We start from the raw sequence: 20903 nt of genomic DNA on the forward strand, positions 1-20903 counted from the left end.
CTTTCAAGCCAATCAGCGATCAGCCGGTTAATGAAGGGTCCTCCCAAGACCTAGAGAGCGGAGAGGTGAAGGGGTTGAAACTAGAGATGGAAAAACTGAGGGAGAAGAATGCTAGGTTGAGAAAGGAATTACAAGCTGTGCGCAATGATTTCGTTGATATGAGGAATGGTAAAGAAGAAAAAGCACAGGCCTATGAAGAAATTGTCAGAAGTCAGAAAGCCGAAAGAGATTATACATTCCGACTGAAATAAGATCTTGCAGCTGCAAGCAAGGAGCTCGCCATGAAAGTGAAGGAGAAGAATGCGGCGTTAGAAGAGGGAAAACAGTGGAAGCACCTCTACGAAGAAGCCAAAAGAGATAAGCGAGAGGCCCTGAAAAGACTAAGAGAAGCGCAGGTTCAGGTAGAAAAAGTGGGGCACGAGATGAAAGAAATGGCCGTGTCTTTTGAGTCAGAAATGAGCCAGGAGCGTTGGAAGCTAACAGAAGCAGAAGAAGAGCATCGAACCATGATAAAACAAATGGAGGAGTACATTGAGGAGCAAGAGGAAAGGTGGAGGTCGACGGAGTTCGAAGAAAGGCATCAGCTTTGGTAAAGCGAATGGAGGATCACATCGCCGAGCAGGAAGTGGTTGTGAGACATTGGAAGGAAAGTTTCTCCCGATTGGCAGCCTTGGCAAACGAAGCAATTGAAGACATCCCCAAGATGGTGTTGGACGCCGAAGCGAGTATTCATTTTTATAGCCCGCCGGAAGAGATAAAACTTTTTATTAATCATTGTAAATGGTTGGTAGGCGAGATGAAATCCTTTATCGCTCGAGCTCGAGCGTGATGTATTTTGAGATCCTTGTGTCTCGTTTTCTTTATGCGATGTATTGAACTGAGTATTTTAATGAAAGATATGGAAGGTTTGTCTGGTATCAACTTGTATTGATTTCCATCAGTAATGTCATCGTGATCTTGTGATTTCCACCTGTTACCAACATGCATCATGTTTTCTTTATTTCGTTCTCATCTAATTTAAAGTTAATCAAATAATAAAACAGTACAAGTGAGGAAAACAACGGCCAATTTTCCGCGACATCCCTACAGGACTCGAGCCAATTCAAGGATCATGGAAAGCTGAGAGGAGTCGCAAGAATCCATCAAAGCCGAAGTTAGCCAGTTGAAAGACCAGGTTGGCCAGATCTTGGCTGCCCTTGAATCCTTGAAGACTACTGCAGAGTCGTCGTCCGCACAGATCGGAGGAAATGCCCATTTTTATCCCCCGTTGTTGAACACCGCCAGCCAATCGATACCTTTCCCGCCATATGGGTTACCCCCAGGTTACACTCCTCCCGTAGGAGAGTACTTAGAAACAGAGCATGCATCTTTCTCCTTTCCCACAACTGTCAATGTACCGCCAATCGGCACTTTGGGACCCGTCTCCGTGTCAGCTCCCATGGTGAGTGCACAGGGGAACGAAACAAACACAGTTGAAGGGACACGAGTAACTGCAATGCCGTACGTGGTCGCTAATCATGAATCTTCAGCTAGGGCCGCATCGCAAACCACAGTGCATGGGAGAATCAGTGACCTTGAAGGAGCTAAAGGCAGGCTGGAGATTCTTGAGGAAAGATTGAGGGCCATTGAAGGGGTGGAAAGCTACGACTTTGGAGATGTTGCAAGACTAAGCTTGGCCCCTGGTGTGAAAATACCGCATAAGTTCAAGGCGCCGGAGTTTGAGAAGTACAAGGGTAGTACATGCCCTAAAAGCCATCTGACCATGTATTGTAGAAAGATGGCTGCGTACGCCTATGATGACCCGCTACTCATCCACGTTTTCCAAGACAGTTTGGCTGGGGTGGCGTTAAACTGGTATACCCATTTAGAGCCCTCTAGAATTCGTTGTTGGACGGATCTAGCTGACGCTTTTGTGAAACAATACGTATACAACACGCATGTTGCACCGGACCGTCTGCAGTTGCAAAATATGGGGAAGAGAGACAATGAAACTTTCAAGGAATATGCCCAACGGTGGAGAGAATTGGCCGCGCAAGTTGAGCCACCTTTGTTTGACAGAGAGATGGTGGCAATGTTTGTAAATACTCTTCAGCCGCCGTTTTATGAACATATGGTGGGGAACGTGTCCGTCAATTTCGCGGATGTCATCATAATTGGCGAAAGGATAGAAATTGGGCTGAAAAACGGGAAAATTGTGTATGGCCCGCCCGCAGCTACAAACTACAAAAAACCCGGTTTCAATCCGGGAAAGAAGAAGGAAGGGGAGGTGCATGCAGCCTCGATAATGCCTGCGTGGAGAGGTCAGGCTCCCACTCATAGTTATCGACCATACTTAGGCCAACCCCCCTATGCAGCTAACGCCTCGTTCGATCATCAAACTAGGCCACAACAACAACAAGGGTATTATCAACCACCGCGAGTCCCAACTGAAGCGTGGAGGGCCGGGGCAAACGCGGATCCAAATATCAATGCGGGTCAAAACACCAACCCGAGAAGGAATCAATTTGTTAATTTCACCCCCATCCCTATGACTTACACGGAGTTGTTGCCTCAACTTGTAAAAAAGGGTTTGGTTGCCATTTGCCCGATGAAGCCTGTACAACCTCCATACCCAAGGGGTTATGATGCAGATGCCAAGTGTAGTTACCATGGAGGAGGCATTGGTCACTCAACCGAGCGATGTGTGGCTTTCAAGTATAAGATACAGGCTCTAATCGACTCTGGTTGGCTAAAGTTTCAAGAAGATAAGCCTAGCATCGAGGATAACCCATTGTCCGGGCATGGGAGTACCTCGACGAACGCCATCGAGGTCGAAAAACAGGAGTTGATAAGGGATGTGAGTGAAATCCGGAGTTCTAGGAGGTTTATTTTCGAGGCGTTGTTAAAAGTGGGCCTAGTGCAAGGTGATTATGATATGGGTACATCATGTGCACTTCATCCAGATGCTGAGCACTCTATTGAAGAGTGTGTTGAATTAGAAGATATTCTGCAAGACCTGCTTGACAGAAGTTTGATGCAAGTATGCCGCGAGGATAAAGAGGAAGAAGTGTTTGCACAAACTGGTGGGGAATCTGATGTAACTCTACCGGAACCGCTGGTGATACGTTTCACTAGAACCACTCCTGCACCGATGACTGAAGAAAAACCGTCTGTGGTTATCTGTGTCCCATCCCCCTTTCCTTACAAAAATGAGAAAGCTGTCCCTTGGAGATATGGGGCATTTGCGTTAGGAGAAGGAAAGGGTGCTGACCCGGCCATTGAAAACATATCAGGCATCGGGGGAATGACGAGAAGTGGTCGAATCTTTACACCACCAGAGCTGACAAGAGAGGGAGCCAACAATAAGGAAGCAACAATGGCCGCAAAAGCTAAGGAGTTCTTGAAAGGGAAGGGTGTACAAGAAAAAGAGACCCCTGACGAAGGAGAGAAGAGAGAGATATCCGAAGAAGAGGCTTGCGAGTTTTTAAAGTTCATACAACAGAGCGAGTACAAGGTGGTGGAACAGCTAAACCGCATGCCTGCCCGGATCTCCTTGCTAGAACTGCTCATGCATTCTGCATCTCACAGGAAGTTGTTAATGAAGATACTTAGTGAGGCCCATGTGGAGCAAGGTATTTCTCTGAACAAGTTTGAGGGCATTGTTGGCAATATCGTTGCTAATAATTACCTCACCTTTACCGATGAGGAGATACCTACTGAAGGCAGAGGGCATAACAAGGCTCTTCATGTCTCTGTGAAATGCCTGGATCACGTCATAGCGCGTGTCTTGGTGGACAATGGCTCCTCTTTGAACGTCATGCCAAAGTCAACATTGGAGAAGCTACCCTGTGACGGAATGCATATGAGGCCAAGCTCAATGATTGTGAGGGCGTTTAACGGCAGCAAGAGGGAAGTCATGGGCGAAATAGAGTTGCCGGTCCAGATTGGCCCATGTGTGTTTCAAATAACCTTCCAGGTCATGGATATCCTCCCAGCCTATAGTTGTTTATTGGGTCGCCCGTGGATCCATTCTGCGGGAGTTGTACCTTCCACACTACACCAGAAACTGAAATATGTCATGGGAGATAAGCTAGTGATAGTTTCTGGAGAGGAGGATCTCCTTGTGAGTGGGCCATCCTCTGCCCGTTATATAGAGGCAGCCGAGGAAGCTCTCGAGACAGCTTTCCAATCATTGGAGATCGTGGGAAACACCTATGTGGAACCATTTCCAGTAAACCCATATCTGTCATGTGCCTCTATCATGGCGGCCAAGGTCATGCTGAAAGAAGGCTATAAGTACGGGAGCGGTTTAGGCAAGCACGGACAGGGGCGGACATTGTTAGAATCGCTGCAGCGGAATTATTAGCGTGGTAACAAACCAAGAGGGGGGTTTTTAATACGAACGTGTGCCTTTTAATTTCTACTCAATTAAACTTACCAAGCAAATAATAGAGACAAATAAAGAGAGTAAGGTTGAGAGAAATTTGCACAGATGATTTTATCCTGGTTCAGATCACTAGGATCCTACGTCCAGTCGCTTATCTCAAACAAGATAAACCTTTTTCACTAACACAAAACACTTACAAATATTAGTCACAAAGAAAAACAATTTGTAAGAGTTTAGAAATACCACCTCTCTTGAAACCACAAGAGATGAACCTACACCTCCTTTGAATCTTCACAAAGGATGATACCACCTCTCTTGAAACCACAAGAGACGAACTTACACTTCCTTTGAATCTTCACAAAGGATGACCACCTCCTTCGAATGCTTCACGAAGGATGATTCTCTTCCACGCACTTCCTCGGACACACCAAGGATGAACACCTCCTCCGAATACTTCACGAAGGATGAACTTCCTCTTCCGAACACCTCCTCAGACACACCAAGGATGAACCGGCTATTTCCTCTGTCACCGTAGCAGCACTTCACCAGCTCCACAGACACGAGTTTCACAAGCCGAACAAGAACACACAAGTCTCAATGATTTCTGAGTACTAGAGCACAAGGGAAGAGTTGCTTTTGAGAGAAATAGTGAGCCAATTTATAGACTCAGCCTAATGCCCTTCCATTCTTCGAAAACGGGCCATCTAACGCATTTAATCGATTAACATAAGTACTAATCGATTAAAATGAGTACAACGGCTAGTTTTTCAAATCTGAAAGCCCCAACGGTCAGTGTTAATCGATTATTCTCAAGATTAATCGATTAGCTAATCGATTATTATACACTTTAATCGATTATTCTAGTGGCACTTGGGTTTTCAGGGCCAGCCTCTGTTTTAATCGATTAATACTTGTTTTAATCGATTAATACAGTGCGATTTTGACTCTGGACATTAATTATATAATATAAAATTACATGGAATCAAAACCACTAAAAATCTAAGTCCTAGACACTAAACTACAATTATTACAAAAGCTTTCCATAGCAATACAAGTCTTCATAACATCTTGAATCTTGATTTCTCTTGACTTGATTTGGACATCATCAAAACTTCATCTTCATCATTTTGCTAACATTCTCCCCCTTTTTGATGATGATCAAAAACTCCTTTGATTTAAAGCTTTTAGTAATAATCTGGATAAAACACAACTTACGGAAGAAAAAGTGCATTAGTGAATAAGCACAAATAGCACAAATAGGCAAATAAGCTTTAAACATTTTCTCCCCCTTTTTGATCATAATTAAAAAGTTGTGTTTGATGTTCTCCTCCTAAGATAATACTCCCCCTTAATAAAAGCAAGTATGCATATGAGCTAAAAATATTTTAAATTTAAAGATTCATTCAAACATGCACAAAAGGATATATAAAGCAAATATTTTTAGGATAAAGAACTTATAAAACATTGTTTAATCATATATTGAATTATATAAGATAGGAATTTTTTTTTAAAAAAAAACAATCCTAAGATATTTCTAAAAAATTCCTAGATCTCTTCTAATGTTTACCCCTGTAGATATGCCTCCAACTTCGTAATGATAATCCTCTAGGTTGTTTCCACATTTTGTTTAGATCTTCATTTTGAGGATTGTCATCATTCTTTGCTTCATTTGTTGTCTTCTACAAATTTTCATCATTGCCTGCATGTAATTCAACTGACTCAAGAGGTTTTGCCTCAAGGTCTACAATTTCATCAAAGACAACATGCACACATAAAAATTTTTCCGATTGAAAACTATATATGCTTTGTATATTAGAAGATATCCAAAAAAATAGTTTCATCGGCCTTGGAATAAAATTTTCTTTGTTTTAAAGAAATTCTAAATATTAAACAATAGGTACCCAACTACTTGTATGGGTCCTTTGGGTTAGATTTAGAAAAAAAAAAATCATTTTACAACCCAAACATATCTACCACTTGGAACACCATAATGCTTAATTTTACATTTATTTGAAGTATGACCCTTTTTCATACAATAAAAGCATGATACAAAGTTTGTGTTCCTATAAGTTGTTCCTTTTTCTACCCATGTTCTACGGGTTCTATTATTATGTTTATTTTTAATTTTAGGAACATACTTATTTTTAACAACCTTATTTTCGTTATTTTTACTACATTCTCCTAAGGTTGTGTGTTCTAGTAGTTTCTTAAAATTTTCACAAGAAGCACATTCATCACTACTAGTAAATTTACCCTTTTCAAAAAATAAAACTTTATTTTTCAAATCTTTATTTTCTTCAAAAATATTTTCAAAATCTAATTTTAAATTTTTATTTTCTTCAAGAATATTTTCAAAGTCTGATTTCAAATTTTTGAAATCCTTTTTCAATTTCTTATGAGCTTTATCTAATTTTTCAGATTCTACTATTAAAGCAGCATAAGTTTCATGCAATTCATCTTCACTAATTTGACTATAATTATCAGAATCGCTAGATGTACTTACTTGGCTTCCAGCTTCGTCGTTCACCACTAGACAAATGTTTGCTTCTTCATCAGATTCGCTCAAATCGGAAATTGTTTCGTTGTCATCGTCCCATGCGATGTAGGCTTTCTTTTTCTTGAAGTTTTTCTTTTCCTTTATTTCTTCATTCTTTTTTTGATTTGGGCAGTCCGCTTTTAAGTGCCCCATTTCTCCGCAACCATAACATTTATAGTGTGAGGAAGATCCTTGATTTTCTTTCTTTTCGAATTTTAATCTTCCTTTGTCTTTTGATTTCATGAACCTGTTGAGCCTTTTTATCATGAGTCTCAAATTTTCTTCATCTTCTGAATCTTCATCTTCCATTTTGCTCTTGCTCCTTTCTACCTCAGATTTCAAGGCTAGACTCTTTTTCTTGGTTTTTGCTTTTGCTTCTTCTTCATCTAGTCTTCCGAGGTCAAGTTCATGTTCCCTCAACTTTCCAAAAAGTGCCGCCATAGTCATGGTGTTGAGATTTTGTGACTCCGAGATTGCAGTCACCTTAGGTTGCCACGACCTGTCTAAAGACTTCAAGATTTTAATGTTTAATTCATCAGTATCAAATGACTTACCTAGTCCAATGAGATGATTGACAATGTTGGTGAAGCGTTTTTGAACGTCGGAAATTGTTTCTCCTTGCTTCATCCGGAACATTTCATACTCTTGAATCAGGGAATTCTTTCTTGCCCTCTTTACGTCATCTGTTCCTTCATGTGTCACTCTGAGCACATCCCACATTTCTTGAGCAGTTTTGCAGACAGAAACCCTGTAGAACTCATCAACAGTCAATGCTGATGCAATGATATTCCGAGCTTTTACGTCATTCTGACATCTTTTCTTTTCTTCAATGGTCCATTGACCACGGGGCTTTGGTTCCTGTATATTGTTAGTAGGAACAGAAGAACCAGACGCAATAACATCCCAAATTTCACAATCAATAGATTCAATAAATATTTGCATTCTTACCTTCCAGAATGCATAGTTCTCACCTGTGAATAGTGGGGGTCTATTGATTGATGCACCCTCTGCAAAGGTTTGATGTGATCTTGCCATTTGAATGACTATCAAAGCAAGCTCTGATACCAATTGTTAGAATCGCTGCAGCAGAATTATTAGCGTGGTAACAAACCAAGAGGGGGGTTTTTAATACGAACGTGTGCCTTTTAATTTCTACTCAATTAAACTTACCAAGCAAATAATAGAGACAAATAAAGAGAGTAAGGTTGAGAGAAATTTGCACAGATGATTTTATCCTGGTTCAGATCACTAGGATCCTACGTCCAGTCGCTTATCTCAAACAAGATAAACCTTTTTCACTAACACAAAACACTTACAAATATTAGTCACAAAGAAAAACAATTTGTAAGAGTTTAGAAATACCACCTCTCTTGAAACCACAAGAGATGAACCTACACCTCCTTTGAATCTTCACAAAGGATGATACCACCTCTCTTGAAACCACAAGAGACGAACTTACACTTCCTTTGAATCTTCACAAAGGATGACCACCTCCTTCGAATGCTTCACGAAGGATGATTCTCTTCCACGCACTTCCTCGGACACACCAAGGATGAACACCTCCTCCGAATACTTCACGAAGGATGAACTTCCTCTTCCGAACACCTCCTCAGACACACCAAGGATGAACCGGCTATTTCCTCTGTCACCGTAGCAGCACTTCACTAGCTCCACAGACACGAGTTTCACAAGCCGAACAAGAACACACAAGTCTCAATGATTTCTGAGTACTAGAGCACAAGGGAAGAGTTGCTTTTGAGAGAAATAGTGAGCCAATTTATAGACTCAGCCTAATGCCCTTCCATTCTTCGAAAACGGGCCATCTAACGCATTTAATCGATTAACATAAGTACTAATCGATTAAAATGAGTACAACGGCTAGTTTTTCAAATCTGAAAGCCCCAACGGTCAGTGTTAATCGATTATTCTCAAGATTAATCGATTAGCTAATCGATTATTATACACTTTAATCGATTATTCTAGTGGCACTTGGGTTTTCAGGGCCAGCCTCTGTTTTAATCGATTAATACTTGTTTTAATCGATTAATACAGTGCGATTTTGACTCTGGACATTAATTATATAATATAAAATTACATGGAATCAAAACCACTAAAAATCTAAGTCCTAGACACTAAACTACAATTATTACAAAAGCTTTCCATAGCAATACAAGTCTTCATAACATCTTGAATCTTGATTTCTCTTGACTTGATTTGGACATCATCAAAACTTCATCTTCATCATTTTGCTAACAGACATTCCCATTGGAGGTGGTCGAGAACAAAAGCAGGTATGGCCTAGGGTACAAGCCCAGCAAGGGGGATAAGAAGAGGCTGATCGAGGAAAGGAGGGAGCGTAGTCTGGCTCGGATAGAACGACGGGAACCAAGGACGAGGAAGATTCACATTTGTGATATCAAGGAGAGTTTTCGCGGCGCTGGATGGGTGAACACTAGCCTTATAGCGGTCTTGGAAGAGGAAGCTGGATCTGAAAGCTCAAACTTCGTGTGGGCTTGCTCACCAGATGCGCGGCTCAGCAATTGGAAGACTGTGGATTTACCTGTGATGTTTAATTCGAACGAAATGTAATATATTAATTGATCCTATCGCTTTACCCGGAGCTTTAGGATTCATGACTTACGGGTTGATGCTTTTATTTTGCTTTCAGTGTGATATTTGAATCGTGTTTATCCTCATTTAGCCTCCTCCATCGTTTTTTTTTGTTTATTTATTCTTTTTTCAAAAACTTAAATAATGCAGATATGACAATGAATATTTTGAAAATAACAATGTCGGTATCCCTAATCTGGAGCACCCTGTCGATGATACGGAAGATGATTATGAAGATGGTTCGGAACCCTCTCCAGAACTAATGAGGTTAGTGGAACAAGAGTCTAAAGAAATAAAACCCGATCAGGAAGATGTCGAAATACTTAACTTGGGTGAGAAAGACGAGATAAAAGAAGTCAAGATCGGCACAACCATGAAAGAGGAAGTAAGAGAAAGGTTGCGTGTCCTATTGAAGGAATTTAAGGACGTGTTTGCTTGGTCGTACAATGATATGCCCGGTTTGGATACCGATATTGTGCAGCATAAACTCCCTCTTAAGCCGGAATGCCTCCCGGTCAAACAGAAACTAAGGAGAATGAAGCCTGAGATGTCTTTGAAAATCAAGGAAGAGGTGCAGAAACAATTTGATGCAGGATTTTTGGCTGTGGCGAAATACCCGCAATGGGTGGCGAATATCGTACCAGTACCCAAGAAAGATGGTAAAGTTCGAATGTGCGTTGACTACCGTGATTTGAATCGTGCAAGTCCAAAAGACAATTTCCCACTACCGCACATCGACACTCTAGTCGATAATACAGCCAAGTTTTCGCTATTTTCATTCATGGATGGTTTCTCAGGATATAATCAGATCAAAATGGCGCCAGAAGATATGGAAAAGACAACCTTTATCACGCTGTGGGGAACTTTTTGTTATAAGGTGATGTCCTTTGGGCTCAAGAATGCCGGGGCAACATATCAAAGGGCGATGGTGGCACTTTTTCATGACATGATGCACAAGGAAATTGAAGTTTACGTGGATGACATGATTGCAAAGTCTGAATCGGAAGAAGAGCACGTTCTCAACTTGAAGAAATTATTTGAGAGATTGAGAAAGTATAAACTCAGGTTAAACCCCGCCAAATGCACTTTTGGAGTGAAATCTGGGAAATTGTTGGGTTTTGTGGTTAGCCAAAAGGGGATAGAAGTGGATCCTGATAAGGCGCGAGCGATAATAGAAATGCCCGCGCCTAGAACAGAAAAGGAGGTTCGACGTTTTTTGGGTAGACTGAACTACATTGCTAGATTCATCTCCCAATTAACCGCTACGTGTGAACCAATGTTCAAGTTGTTACGAAAGGATCAAGCTGTGGTTTGGAACGAGGACTGTCAAGTCGCTTTTGAAAAAATCAAACGATACCTGCAAGACCCTCCCGTATTACGTCCACCTGAGCCAGGAAGACCACTTATTTTGTATTTGACTGTGTTGGATAAGTCGATGGGTTGTGTGTTGGGTCAACACGATGAAGCTGGGAAAAAAGAGCACGCCATATACTACTTGAGCAAGAAATTCACAGACTGCGAACAAAGATATTCGTCGTTAGAACGAACTTGTTGTGCATTGGCGTTGGCTGCTCATCGCTTAAGGCAATACATGTTGAGTCACTCAACCTGGTTGATATCCAAGGTGGACCCTATCAAGTTCATTTTTGAAAAGCCTGCTCTTACTGGAAGGATAGCTCGGTGGCAGATGCTATTGTCAGAATATGACATTGTGTATATTACTCAGAAATCCGTCAAGGGTAGTGCGTTAGCGGAATACCTGGCTCATCAGCCCATCGGCGATTATCAGCCAATGCAACCCGAATTTCCCGATGAAGATATCATGGCTCTATTCGAAGAAGGCAGAAAAAACCGAGACGAAGAAACGTGGGTGTTATTATTCGACGGAGCCTCGAATGTGATGGGGCATGGCATAGGGGCAGTTCTCATCTCTCCAGAGCATCAGTACATACCTATGACGGCAAGATTATGCTTTAATTGCACAAATAACATTGCAGAATATGAGGCCTGCGCTATGGGTATTCGGGCGGCAATAGAGTCCAAAGTGAAAATTTTGGATGTATATGGAGATTCAGCCTTAGTCATCCACCAGTTAAAGGGAGAGTGGGAAACTAGGGATTCGAAATTAATTCCTTACCAAGCTTACATCAGGGGATTAATGGAGTATTTCGTCGCCATCACATTTAACCACATACCGCGAGAAGATAATCAATTAGCAGACGCTTTGGCTACTTTGTCTTCGATGTTTGAAGTTGACCAAGATGCAGAATTACCAATGATTGAAATGAAGTGCCATGCAGAGCCAGCATATTGCCATTTCATCGAGGAGGAGGTAGATGGTAAACCTTGGTATTTTGATATCAAGCACTATCTTAAGACCCGAGAATATCCTGAGAAGGCATCTGAAAACGATAAAAGGTCGTTAAGGAGGTTGGCTGGCAGCTTTATTTTAAATGGGGATATTTTATACAAGAGAAATCATGACATGGTTCTCCTCAGATGCATGGATGCAAAGGAAGCCGAGATGATACTGAAAGAAGTGCACGAAGGTACCTTTGGCACACATATGAATGGGCATTCAATGGCCAGGAAGATCTTGAGAGCTGGTTACTTCTGGTTGACCATGGAAAATGATTGTTGTACACACGTGAGGAAGTGCGAGAAATGTCAAATGTATGCAGACAATATCAATGTGCAGCCCACGACCTTGAACGTGTTGTCTGCACCGTGGCCATTTTCAATGTGGGGAATAGATGTTATCGGAGCTATAGAGCCAAAAGCGTCAAATGGACACCGTTTCATACTAGTCGCGATCGATTACTTCACCAAGTGGGTTGAGGCTGCTTCTTATGCCAACGTGACTAGAAAAGTGGTGACCAAATTCATAAAAAAGGAGTTGATTTGCAGATACGGGTTACCTAACCAGATTATCACTGATAATGCCACCAACCTAAACAACCAGATGATGGCGGAGTTATGTGAGGAGTTCAAAATTCATCATCTCAATTCTTCCCCTTACCGTCCAAAGATGAATGGGGCAGTAGAGGCTGCTAATAAGAATATCAAGAAAATTGTGCAAAAGATGGTAGTCACCTATAAAGATTGGCACGAAATGCTTCCTTTTGCTTTGCATGGATATCGTACATCAGTACGAACGTCAACTGGGGCAACACCTTTCTCGCTTGTGTATGGCATGGAAGCGGTACTTCCGTTTGAGGTGGAAATCCCATCTCTACGAGTTTTAATGGAAACCCAATTGGAGGAAGCTGAGTGGGTTCAAACTCGGTTTGACCAGCTCAATCTCATCGAAGAAAAGAGACTAACAGCGGTGTGCCACGGACAATTGTACCAAAGAAGAATGAAAAAGGCTTTCGACAAAAAGGTCCGCCCAAGGGAGTTCCACGAAGGCGAACTGGTGTTAAAGAAGATTTTGCCTATACAAAAGGATCACAGAGGCAAGTGGACCCCAAATTATGAAGGACCATTTGTAGTAAAAAAGGCATTCTCTAGAGGGGCACTGATCCTCACAAGGATGGATGGAGAGGAGTTACCTTTACCGGTTAATTCTGATGCGGTAAAAAAGTTTTACGCATGATGATTCCGCGATAGGGGATGCCACTAAGGGATATTAACACTGTTTTTGAATTATGTTGTATTCTGTGTTACTTCATTCAATAAATACCATACAGTTTTATCCATTATTCAACTTTTACGATTTTTCTTTCGACACGATTCATGTCGCACTGGGTTTTAAAGTAAAGTAAGGAAAAAAGAAAATGATAATAATTAAAGCATCATAGGTATATCCATCGAGCACAAACTCGTTCTTGAGGGATGTCGTAAAAAAAAAAATAATAATAAAAAAAAGACACATGTTGAATTCGTTGTCAATAAAGTCTGCCGAGGGCATAGTACTTTCGGAAAGCAAAAGCAAACAAAGTTTTGAAAAATGCTAGTGTTGAGTCTTTTCCTGATTCATAGTAACTAGTGTTCTTTTCCTACTGAAGCATCTGCATTCATACTACTTGAACCCCTAGCTTTCTCGTTCCCCTTTAAAATAGAGGATTGTCATGAATATAATACTGGGGCAGTTTTCATCAGGATACGCGTACCCAATGATCCGTCGATCGGGGAGAAAAAAAAAAGACAAAAAAAAAAAGAAAAAAATTAGTTGATGTGTCAATCGCTGCAGAGTTTCACTTCAGGTTTAAGGTTGGGGGAAGTAAGGCAAGCAAGCTTCAGAATGACGTGTGGCCATTTTTCTTCACTCAAGTGATAAAAGAAATTTATCCAGTTGCACCCCCTTTGAGCCGTAAGTTATAATTGTTTTTCTTCATCACCCTCAACAAGAATCATTAGCATATCGATGTCAATCCAAAGGAACGTCAGGGGCATCCAAGTCAAGGAGAAGATTTGTGGAAAAAGAGAAATGAAAAAAGAAAAGTTTCAAAAAGGGTCACAGTAGAGGCGACGAGACGAATGAAGAAAAAAAAAGAAAAAAAAAAGAAAAGAAAAGAAAGCCAAAGAAAAAGGAAGAAGAAAAAAAAAACAACAAAAACAAAAAACAAAACAAAAATGATGAAAAATAAAAGGACGTCCGAAGTTCCAAACTCCTAGAGACAGTTGACTCGACACATTGCAGATGATTCTTGTTAAGATAATTCGACCGTCAAACACTTATTTGGGCCTTCATTATCCGTTTCTTTCAAAACCCTTTGACCTTTAGCCACGGTACAAGCCAATTAAAGTCCACGCCGACTGAAGAATGTTTGTCCTGATTTTTCTCATGAACTTAACTCTGGAACGAAATGATGTGGTGAATGACACGATCACTAGAAGAAGAGAAAAGCAGCATAAAGGAAAAATGAAAAAATATAATGTGAAGTCTTCCCGTCAAGAGAGAATCGTCAAACTAGGGCATTCCTCCCTACCCAGACCTGTCCACCTCTCCAAATCACACTTATTGTGCACAGCAAAGTTGGGGCAGACTTGTAAGCCTTGATTGTTGAAATATTAACGACATCCACAAAACCATCATCCACAAAACCATCATTCACAAACCGTCATTCAGCCATCCACTTTTCATAACCATTTCTCACACTTTCTCGGGTTCAAGCTAGTTTGGATTGCAAAAAGCGATAAAGGGAATTTGAACCAATAGTTACACTCTTTTCCTTTTCATCAAAGGGCTCACCATTTCTCGACATTATTTTCAATGAATGCATTTTGAATGTACATCGAGTTTGATGACAATATTGACAACGGGTTCCAAACATGGAATTTTCAAAAAAATAATAACAAATAATGAAAAAACGGAAAGAAAGAAAAGAAGGAGGAGGGCAAGAGAAGAGAACGAAATAAAAGGTCTCATGTGTTTATGCATTCGTGCACCCTCGTGACATTACATCATACATTTCATGAGAAGCAAGGAAAAATGTTTGAAAAATCCTTAAGGGGAAAGAGAAGTTGTGAAAAGTTTAACACAACCTTTGCTTCTAAGTCTCTTCAATGTTCGTATCAGTATCTACCAATGTTTCAAAAATTTGAATACAAGTTTTCCTTCTACGACGGCGCTCCTCTGTAGGACAATCGTCGAACCTATGATCACTTTCATTCATTTATCCATAGGGTTGTTACACCCTCAAAGAGGTTATTACACCTCATTCATTCATCCACAGGGTTGTTACACCCTCCGCGAGGTTGTTACACCTTATTCCTTATCCATAGGGTTGTTACACCCTCCACGAGGTTATTACACCTCATTTCTTATCCATAGGGTTGTTACACCCTCCACGAGGTTGTTACACCTCATTCACTTATCCACAGGGTTGTTACACCCTCCGCGAGGTTGTTACACCTCATTCCTATTCCATAGGGTTGTTACACCCTCCACGAGGTTATTACACCTTGTCGCAACCGGAATCGCGACGGGACGACGATCCAAAAAGAAACGCGGGTTTTGAAAAAGAGATTTGGAGTCGCCACCATAGTTTATTCTGGAAAAACTACGGAAAAACCATAAAACGATAAAGCACGGTCCATGAAAACCAAAGATTGGGTTCGGGAGTCGGTTACGCGTGGGGAAGGTGTTAGCACCCCACAACGCCTGCCCTAAGGCAGTACCTTTAACTAAATGCACGAATATGATGTGATTTCCAAAATGTTTAACTATCCCCTAAAATAAAATTCTAAAATAAACAAAACATATTTTTTAGTTTTTTGGGCCCGACAAGGATTGACCTTGCTCCTACGTATTCTCATTCAAAATGAGAAATCAGGGTTACGTAGTTGTTTTTGAAAAAGTTTGAGAGATTTGTTTGAGAAATTGATTGAAAGATTTGTTTGAGAAAATGATTGAAAGATTTGTTTGAGAAAATGATTACGGATAAATTTGGATTTTTGGGAAAGTGAACCTGACAAGGTCTAGCCTTGCTCCTACGTATCTCCACTTTTGATGGAGAATCAAGGATCACGTAGTTCTGGGTAGGAAGATTGTTTGTTGTTTGAACGTATGGATGTTTTTTTTCAGTCTTTGAAGATTTTATATTTTTTGAATTTTTTGTATTTAGGAAAGAGAAAAGGTTTTTAGCACAAGGACGATGCGTGCGATCACACATGTGCTTAACCTATAAAACATATTTTGTAATTTTATTTAAGAAAGAGAAAAGGTTTTTAGCACAAGGACGATGCGTGCGATCACACATGTGCCTAAACCTTTAAAACATATTTTTGTAATTTTATTATAAAGAAAGAGAAAATGTTTTTAACACAAGGACGATGCGTGCGATCACACATGTGCCTAAACCTTTAAAACATATTTTTTTTGTAATTTTAATTAAGAAAGAGAAAAGGTTTTTAGCACAAGGACGATGCGTGCGATCACACATGTGCCTAAACCCTTTAAACATATTTTATTATTATTTGAGAAAAGAAGAAGAACAGGTTTTAGCACAAGGACGATGCGTGCGATCACACATGTGCCTAACCCCTTTAAAACATATTTTTTGTAATTTTTAATTTTTATTTTTATTTTGTATTTTCCTTTTTGTTTTGTCTTTTAATTTTAATTAATTTTTTTTATATTTATTAGATTTTTTTATGAACAAACCCGGCAAAACATAAGATGCATACATAGTCACATACAATAATATGAAAAGAAAACAATCAAGTAAAAGCAAAAAAACATTAAAGAGCATAAAACAAAGCAACCAATAAGCATAAAAGTGTAGAGATAAAAACCAGAGGTGTGGAAAGAAATGAAGCTCTTTGGTTTGAGCCCAAAACTCTTCTTCTTCAACTTTGGATCTGCTAGGGGTGTAAACATGAAATTTGGAGTGCATCCCGAAATGTTTGCCCAGATTCAATTTTCCTTTTTTCTTATAAAAAGAGTGGGCTTAAGCCCGAACGAGATGGGGGTGGGAATGGAATGCAGGTGGCAGGAAGAAAGAAGCAGCCCACGCCGGGCCCCAGGTCCATTTCTTTTTCTCAGAACAGGATTCTCACCTTCTCATTCAAGCGCAAAACCTAGAGTCTCTCTTCCAACTTAATTGAAATTACAAAAAAATGTTTTAAAGGTTTAGGCACATGTGTGATCGCACGCATCGTCCTTGTGCTAAAAACCTTTTCGCTTTCTTAATTAAAATTACAAAGAATATGTTTTAAAGGTTTAGGCACATGTGTGATCGCACGCATCGTCCTTGTGCTAAAAACCTTTTCTTTTCCTTAAGTAAAATTAACCAAAAAAATATGTTTTAAAGGTTTATGCACATGTGTGATCGCACGCATCGTCCTTGTGCTAACAACCTTTTCTCTTTCTTAAACAAAATACAAAAAAAGGTATAAAATCTTCAAAAACCCCGAAAACATCAACAATTTTAAACAACAAATAGTCTTGCTACCCAGAACTACGTAACCCTTGATTCTCCATCGAAAGTGGAGATACGTAGGAGCAAGGCTAGCCCTTGTCAGGTTCACTTTCCCAAAAATCCAAATTTATCCGTAATCATTTTCTCAAATAAATCTTTCAATCATTTTCTCAAACAAATCTTTCAATCAATTTCTCAAACAAATCTCTCAAACTTTTTCAAAAAGAACTACGTCACCCTGATTTCTCATTTTGAATGAGAATACGTAGGAGCAAGGTCAATCCTTGTCGGGCCCAAAAAAATAAAAAAATATGTTTTGTTTATTCAGAATTTTTATTTTAGGGGATAGTTAAACATTTTGAAAACCACATCATATTCGTGCATTTAGTTAAAGGTACTGCCTTAGGGCAGGCGTTGTGGGGTGCTAACACCTTCCCCACGCGTAACCGACTCCCGAACCCAGAATCTGGTTTTCGCGGACTGTGTTTTATCGTTTTATGGTTTTCCCGTAGTTTCCCATAATAAACTATGGTGGCGACTCCAAAATCTTTTTTCTAAAACCCCGTTTCTCTTTTTTGGATCGTCGTCCCATCGCGATTCCGGTTGCGACACACTTCATTTCTTATCCATGAGGTTGTTACACCCTCCACGAGGTTGTTACACCTCATTCACTTATCCACAGGGTTGTTACACCCTCCGCGAGGTTGTTACACCTCATTCCTTATCCATAGGGTTGTTACACCCTCCACGAGGTTATTACACCTCATTTCTTGTCCATAGGGTTGTTACACCCTCCACGAGGTTGTTACACCTCATTCATTCACTTGTCCATAGGGTTGTTACACCCTCCACGAGGTTGTTACACCTCATTTCTTATCCATAGGGTTGTTGCACCCTCCACGAGGTTGTTACACCTCATTTCTTATCCATAGGGTTGTTACACCCTCCATGAGGTTGTTACACCTCATTCCTTATCCATAGGGTCGTGACGCCCTCAGAATTCCCTGTTGTTTCTTGTTCATTTTGAAATCCGAACGAAATTAGTGTTTCTTTCTTTACTTAGCTTTTACTTCAATAATATGAAAATATCAAATTTTCATATTATCCAGTAATATCTAAGTAAAGAGGGGCAGCTGTCGACACCCAATTTCGTCCGGATTGACTATAATAGGTTTATTTTATTTTATGTTATTTTCTTTCATTTTTATTTTTTAATTTATACTTTATTCTTACCTTCTTATTTATTTATTATTTTACTTTATGTTATTTTCTTTCATTTTTATTTTTAGTTTATATTTTATTTTTACCTTCTTATTTATTTATTTTATTATTATTATTATGTATATATATATATATATATATATATATATTAGTTATTTCATTTTATTTGTAAGAAAACGAAAAAAAAAAGGAAAAGAAAAAGAGAAAACCCGAGGTCAACCCTTCCTGTAACATAAAACAGCAGTAAGCAGTGTTCAGGCAAAAAGCAATGCTCGAAATGTTCATTTACAATGGCAGCAACAAAAGACAGAGATTCTTCTTCCTATAATTCCCTACTTACGACTGCAAGTATACATAAAAGGAGAATGATTTTTTTTGAAAGGCAAACTTCTGCCAACTGATAGCCGATACAGTGAACATCAAATAAAGAAAAAAACAAAAGAGAAATCCCATGCCAGAAGATATTCCAGAGCTCACAGGATGGAGGACAGAGAGAAGTATGGGTTTTTCATCACGTTCATAAAAAGGAAAAAGGAGAAACCGGGGACGGAGGGAAAAAGGAGGAGAAGCAACGAGTGTTGGAGGAACCTAGCAGTCCACTCCACTTCACTTTCCAGTGCCTGCCTGCAAGATCATTTTGGTTACTGAAGGAGAAGTTCGGCGGAGGGGAGCAAAGGAGATTGAATCCAGTAAAGAAAAGGAGACTAAAACAAAAAGGAAAGTTTTATCTTCTCTTGAAGCTGCGAAGGTAATTCTTCAGACATCCAACCTCTTTTGGTCATGTTCGTTTCTATGCTCTATGTATGTCTGCTTTATGCCTGCTGAAAGACGAATGAAATTGCGTTCAATCAATGCATATTGTTAACAATAACAAAACCCCTATTCATTCGAACTGCACCCAAAATGCAGTTTCAGTGCCTGCAAACTTCATCTATTTTGTTAACAATAGAAAATAAGCATATACTCCCCAATATCAAAGCTTCAATACCCTTTAGCACCCAGAAAACATGTGATAAAAAGCAAACAGGGATACAACACATTCAAACAAGGATGGCAAATTGACACTTCGGACTGCATAGTTCAACATCCTCAAGTCCCATGACCTCAGTACCAAACGCTAAATTTCTGCTACCTTCGGCCTGTAACACAAAACACCCATCCGGTCAGCCCCTCTCTCAATACTGTTATACTGCAACATTCATCAAGTTAACTCAAAATGGCCATGACTATTCACTCCTCACGTTCAGAAACACACCACCTCTCCTTGTGTCGGCGATGCAAAGCCTCTCAAGTTAGTCACCATCTTCGTTTCATCCAACCACAAAAACGAAGGTCTCCCTTTCGTATACGTTGAACACTTAACACAGGACTCATCCTTCGCCTCTCACGACTTCCATTCACTCAATAGAACCATACCCACCTAAGTCAATTTCTCCGCCACGCACATCCCTTCACCCAATCTTCAACCGTCATCCATCCATGTTGCTACAGCCACCATTCATCTGTAAGAGACAAGGAACTCATTCCTTCATCACAACCGAACCCATTACAGTGGACCCATTACAGTGAGAAGATGAAGAAGAGAACCTAGGCGTGGTTCGAAAGGGTTGTTGGCGATGGCAGCCGCGAAAAGAAGAGGGAAAGGGCTTCCTCTGTTTGCAAGCGAGAAGGGAAGGAGGATGTTGACGTGGTGACCGGAGGCGTCTCTGGCGACGACCGGTGACGCTAGCGGAGCCCTGGCCGACGCGGTGGTCGAGCTCGCCCAAGAGGCGATTCACCAAAAAGAAGATAGTCTCTCTTGCGCGCGAGAAGAGAGGAACCGGATTCCGGGGCCGGCGACGATCCTGACGGCGAGCGGCGGTGTTGGCGACGCCCTGGGTCGCGTCTCGCAGTGGCCGGTTTGGCGGAAGCAGCCGTAGACGGAGAAGAAGGAGAGGAACTCGAGCCTCTGGGTGTGTTGGAAATGAGTTAGGATGTGAGAAACCCTAGGGTTTTCCAGACCTGAGAAGTGAAAAGGGCCTTGGGCCTTCTGATAAAAAAAATAAATAAAATAAAATCTATTCTCTCCTAGGCGCACCCCCCATTTCTCACCTTTACACCCCTACGTCCATTCCTTGCTTTGGCTCAGGCCCGTTCTGTTCCCAAGGACCAAAAAACGAATTTATTTCCTGCACCCCTTATTCTCTTTTTCGCACCCCTCCCCGCTTGGGCTTTGGCCCAGTTTTGCTTTTTTTGTTTAAACACCCCTTTTTCTTATTTGGCACCTCTACACTTTTTATTTTATTTTATTTCATTTACCTAGTAT

General features: G+C 40.5%; 1 protein-coding gene across 1 annotated transcript; it reads left to right on the top strand.

Moving 5' to 3' along the window:
• The first annotated feature begins 281 nt into the window (after positions 1-281).
• On the top strand, positions 282-18489 carry LOC148203594 (uncharacterized). Its single transcript, XM_088107671.1, has 10 exons — positions 282-468; positions 540-725; positions 1149-3611; positions 3702-4252; positions 9159-9464; positions 9715-10389; positions 10507-11136; positions 11239-11530; positions 11765-13094; positions 18441-18489. The coding sequence occupies exons 1-10, from the start codon at positions 282-284 to the stop codon at positions 18487-18489; spliced, it is 6669 nt and encodes a 2222-aa protein (XP_087963797.1).
• Positions 18490-20903: the final 2414 nt, after the last annotated feature.

Source organism: Vigna umbellata, chromosome 2, assembly GCF_029865625.1.
Source record: "Vigna umbellata cultivar VRB3 chromosome 2, Vumbellata_1.0, whole genome shotgun sequence".
In the NCBI taxonomy this organism is placed as follows: domain Eukaryota; kingdom Viridiplantae; phylum Streptophyta; class Magnoliopsida; order Fabales; family Fabaceae; genus Vigna; species Vigna umbellata.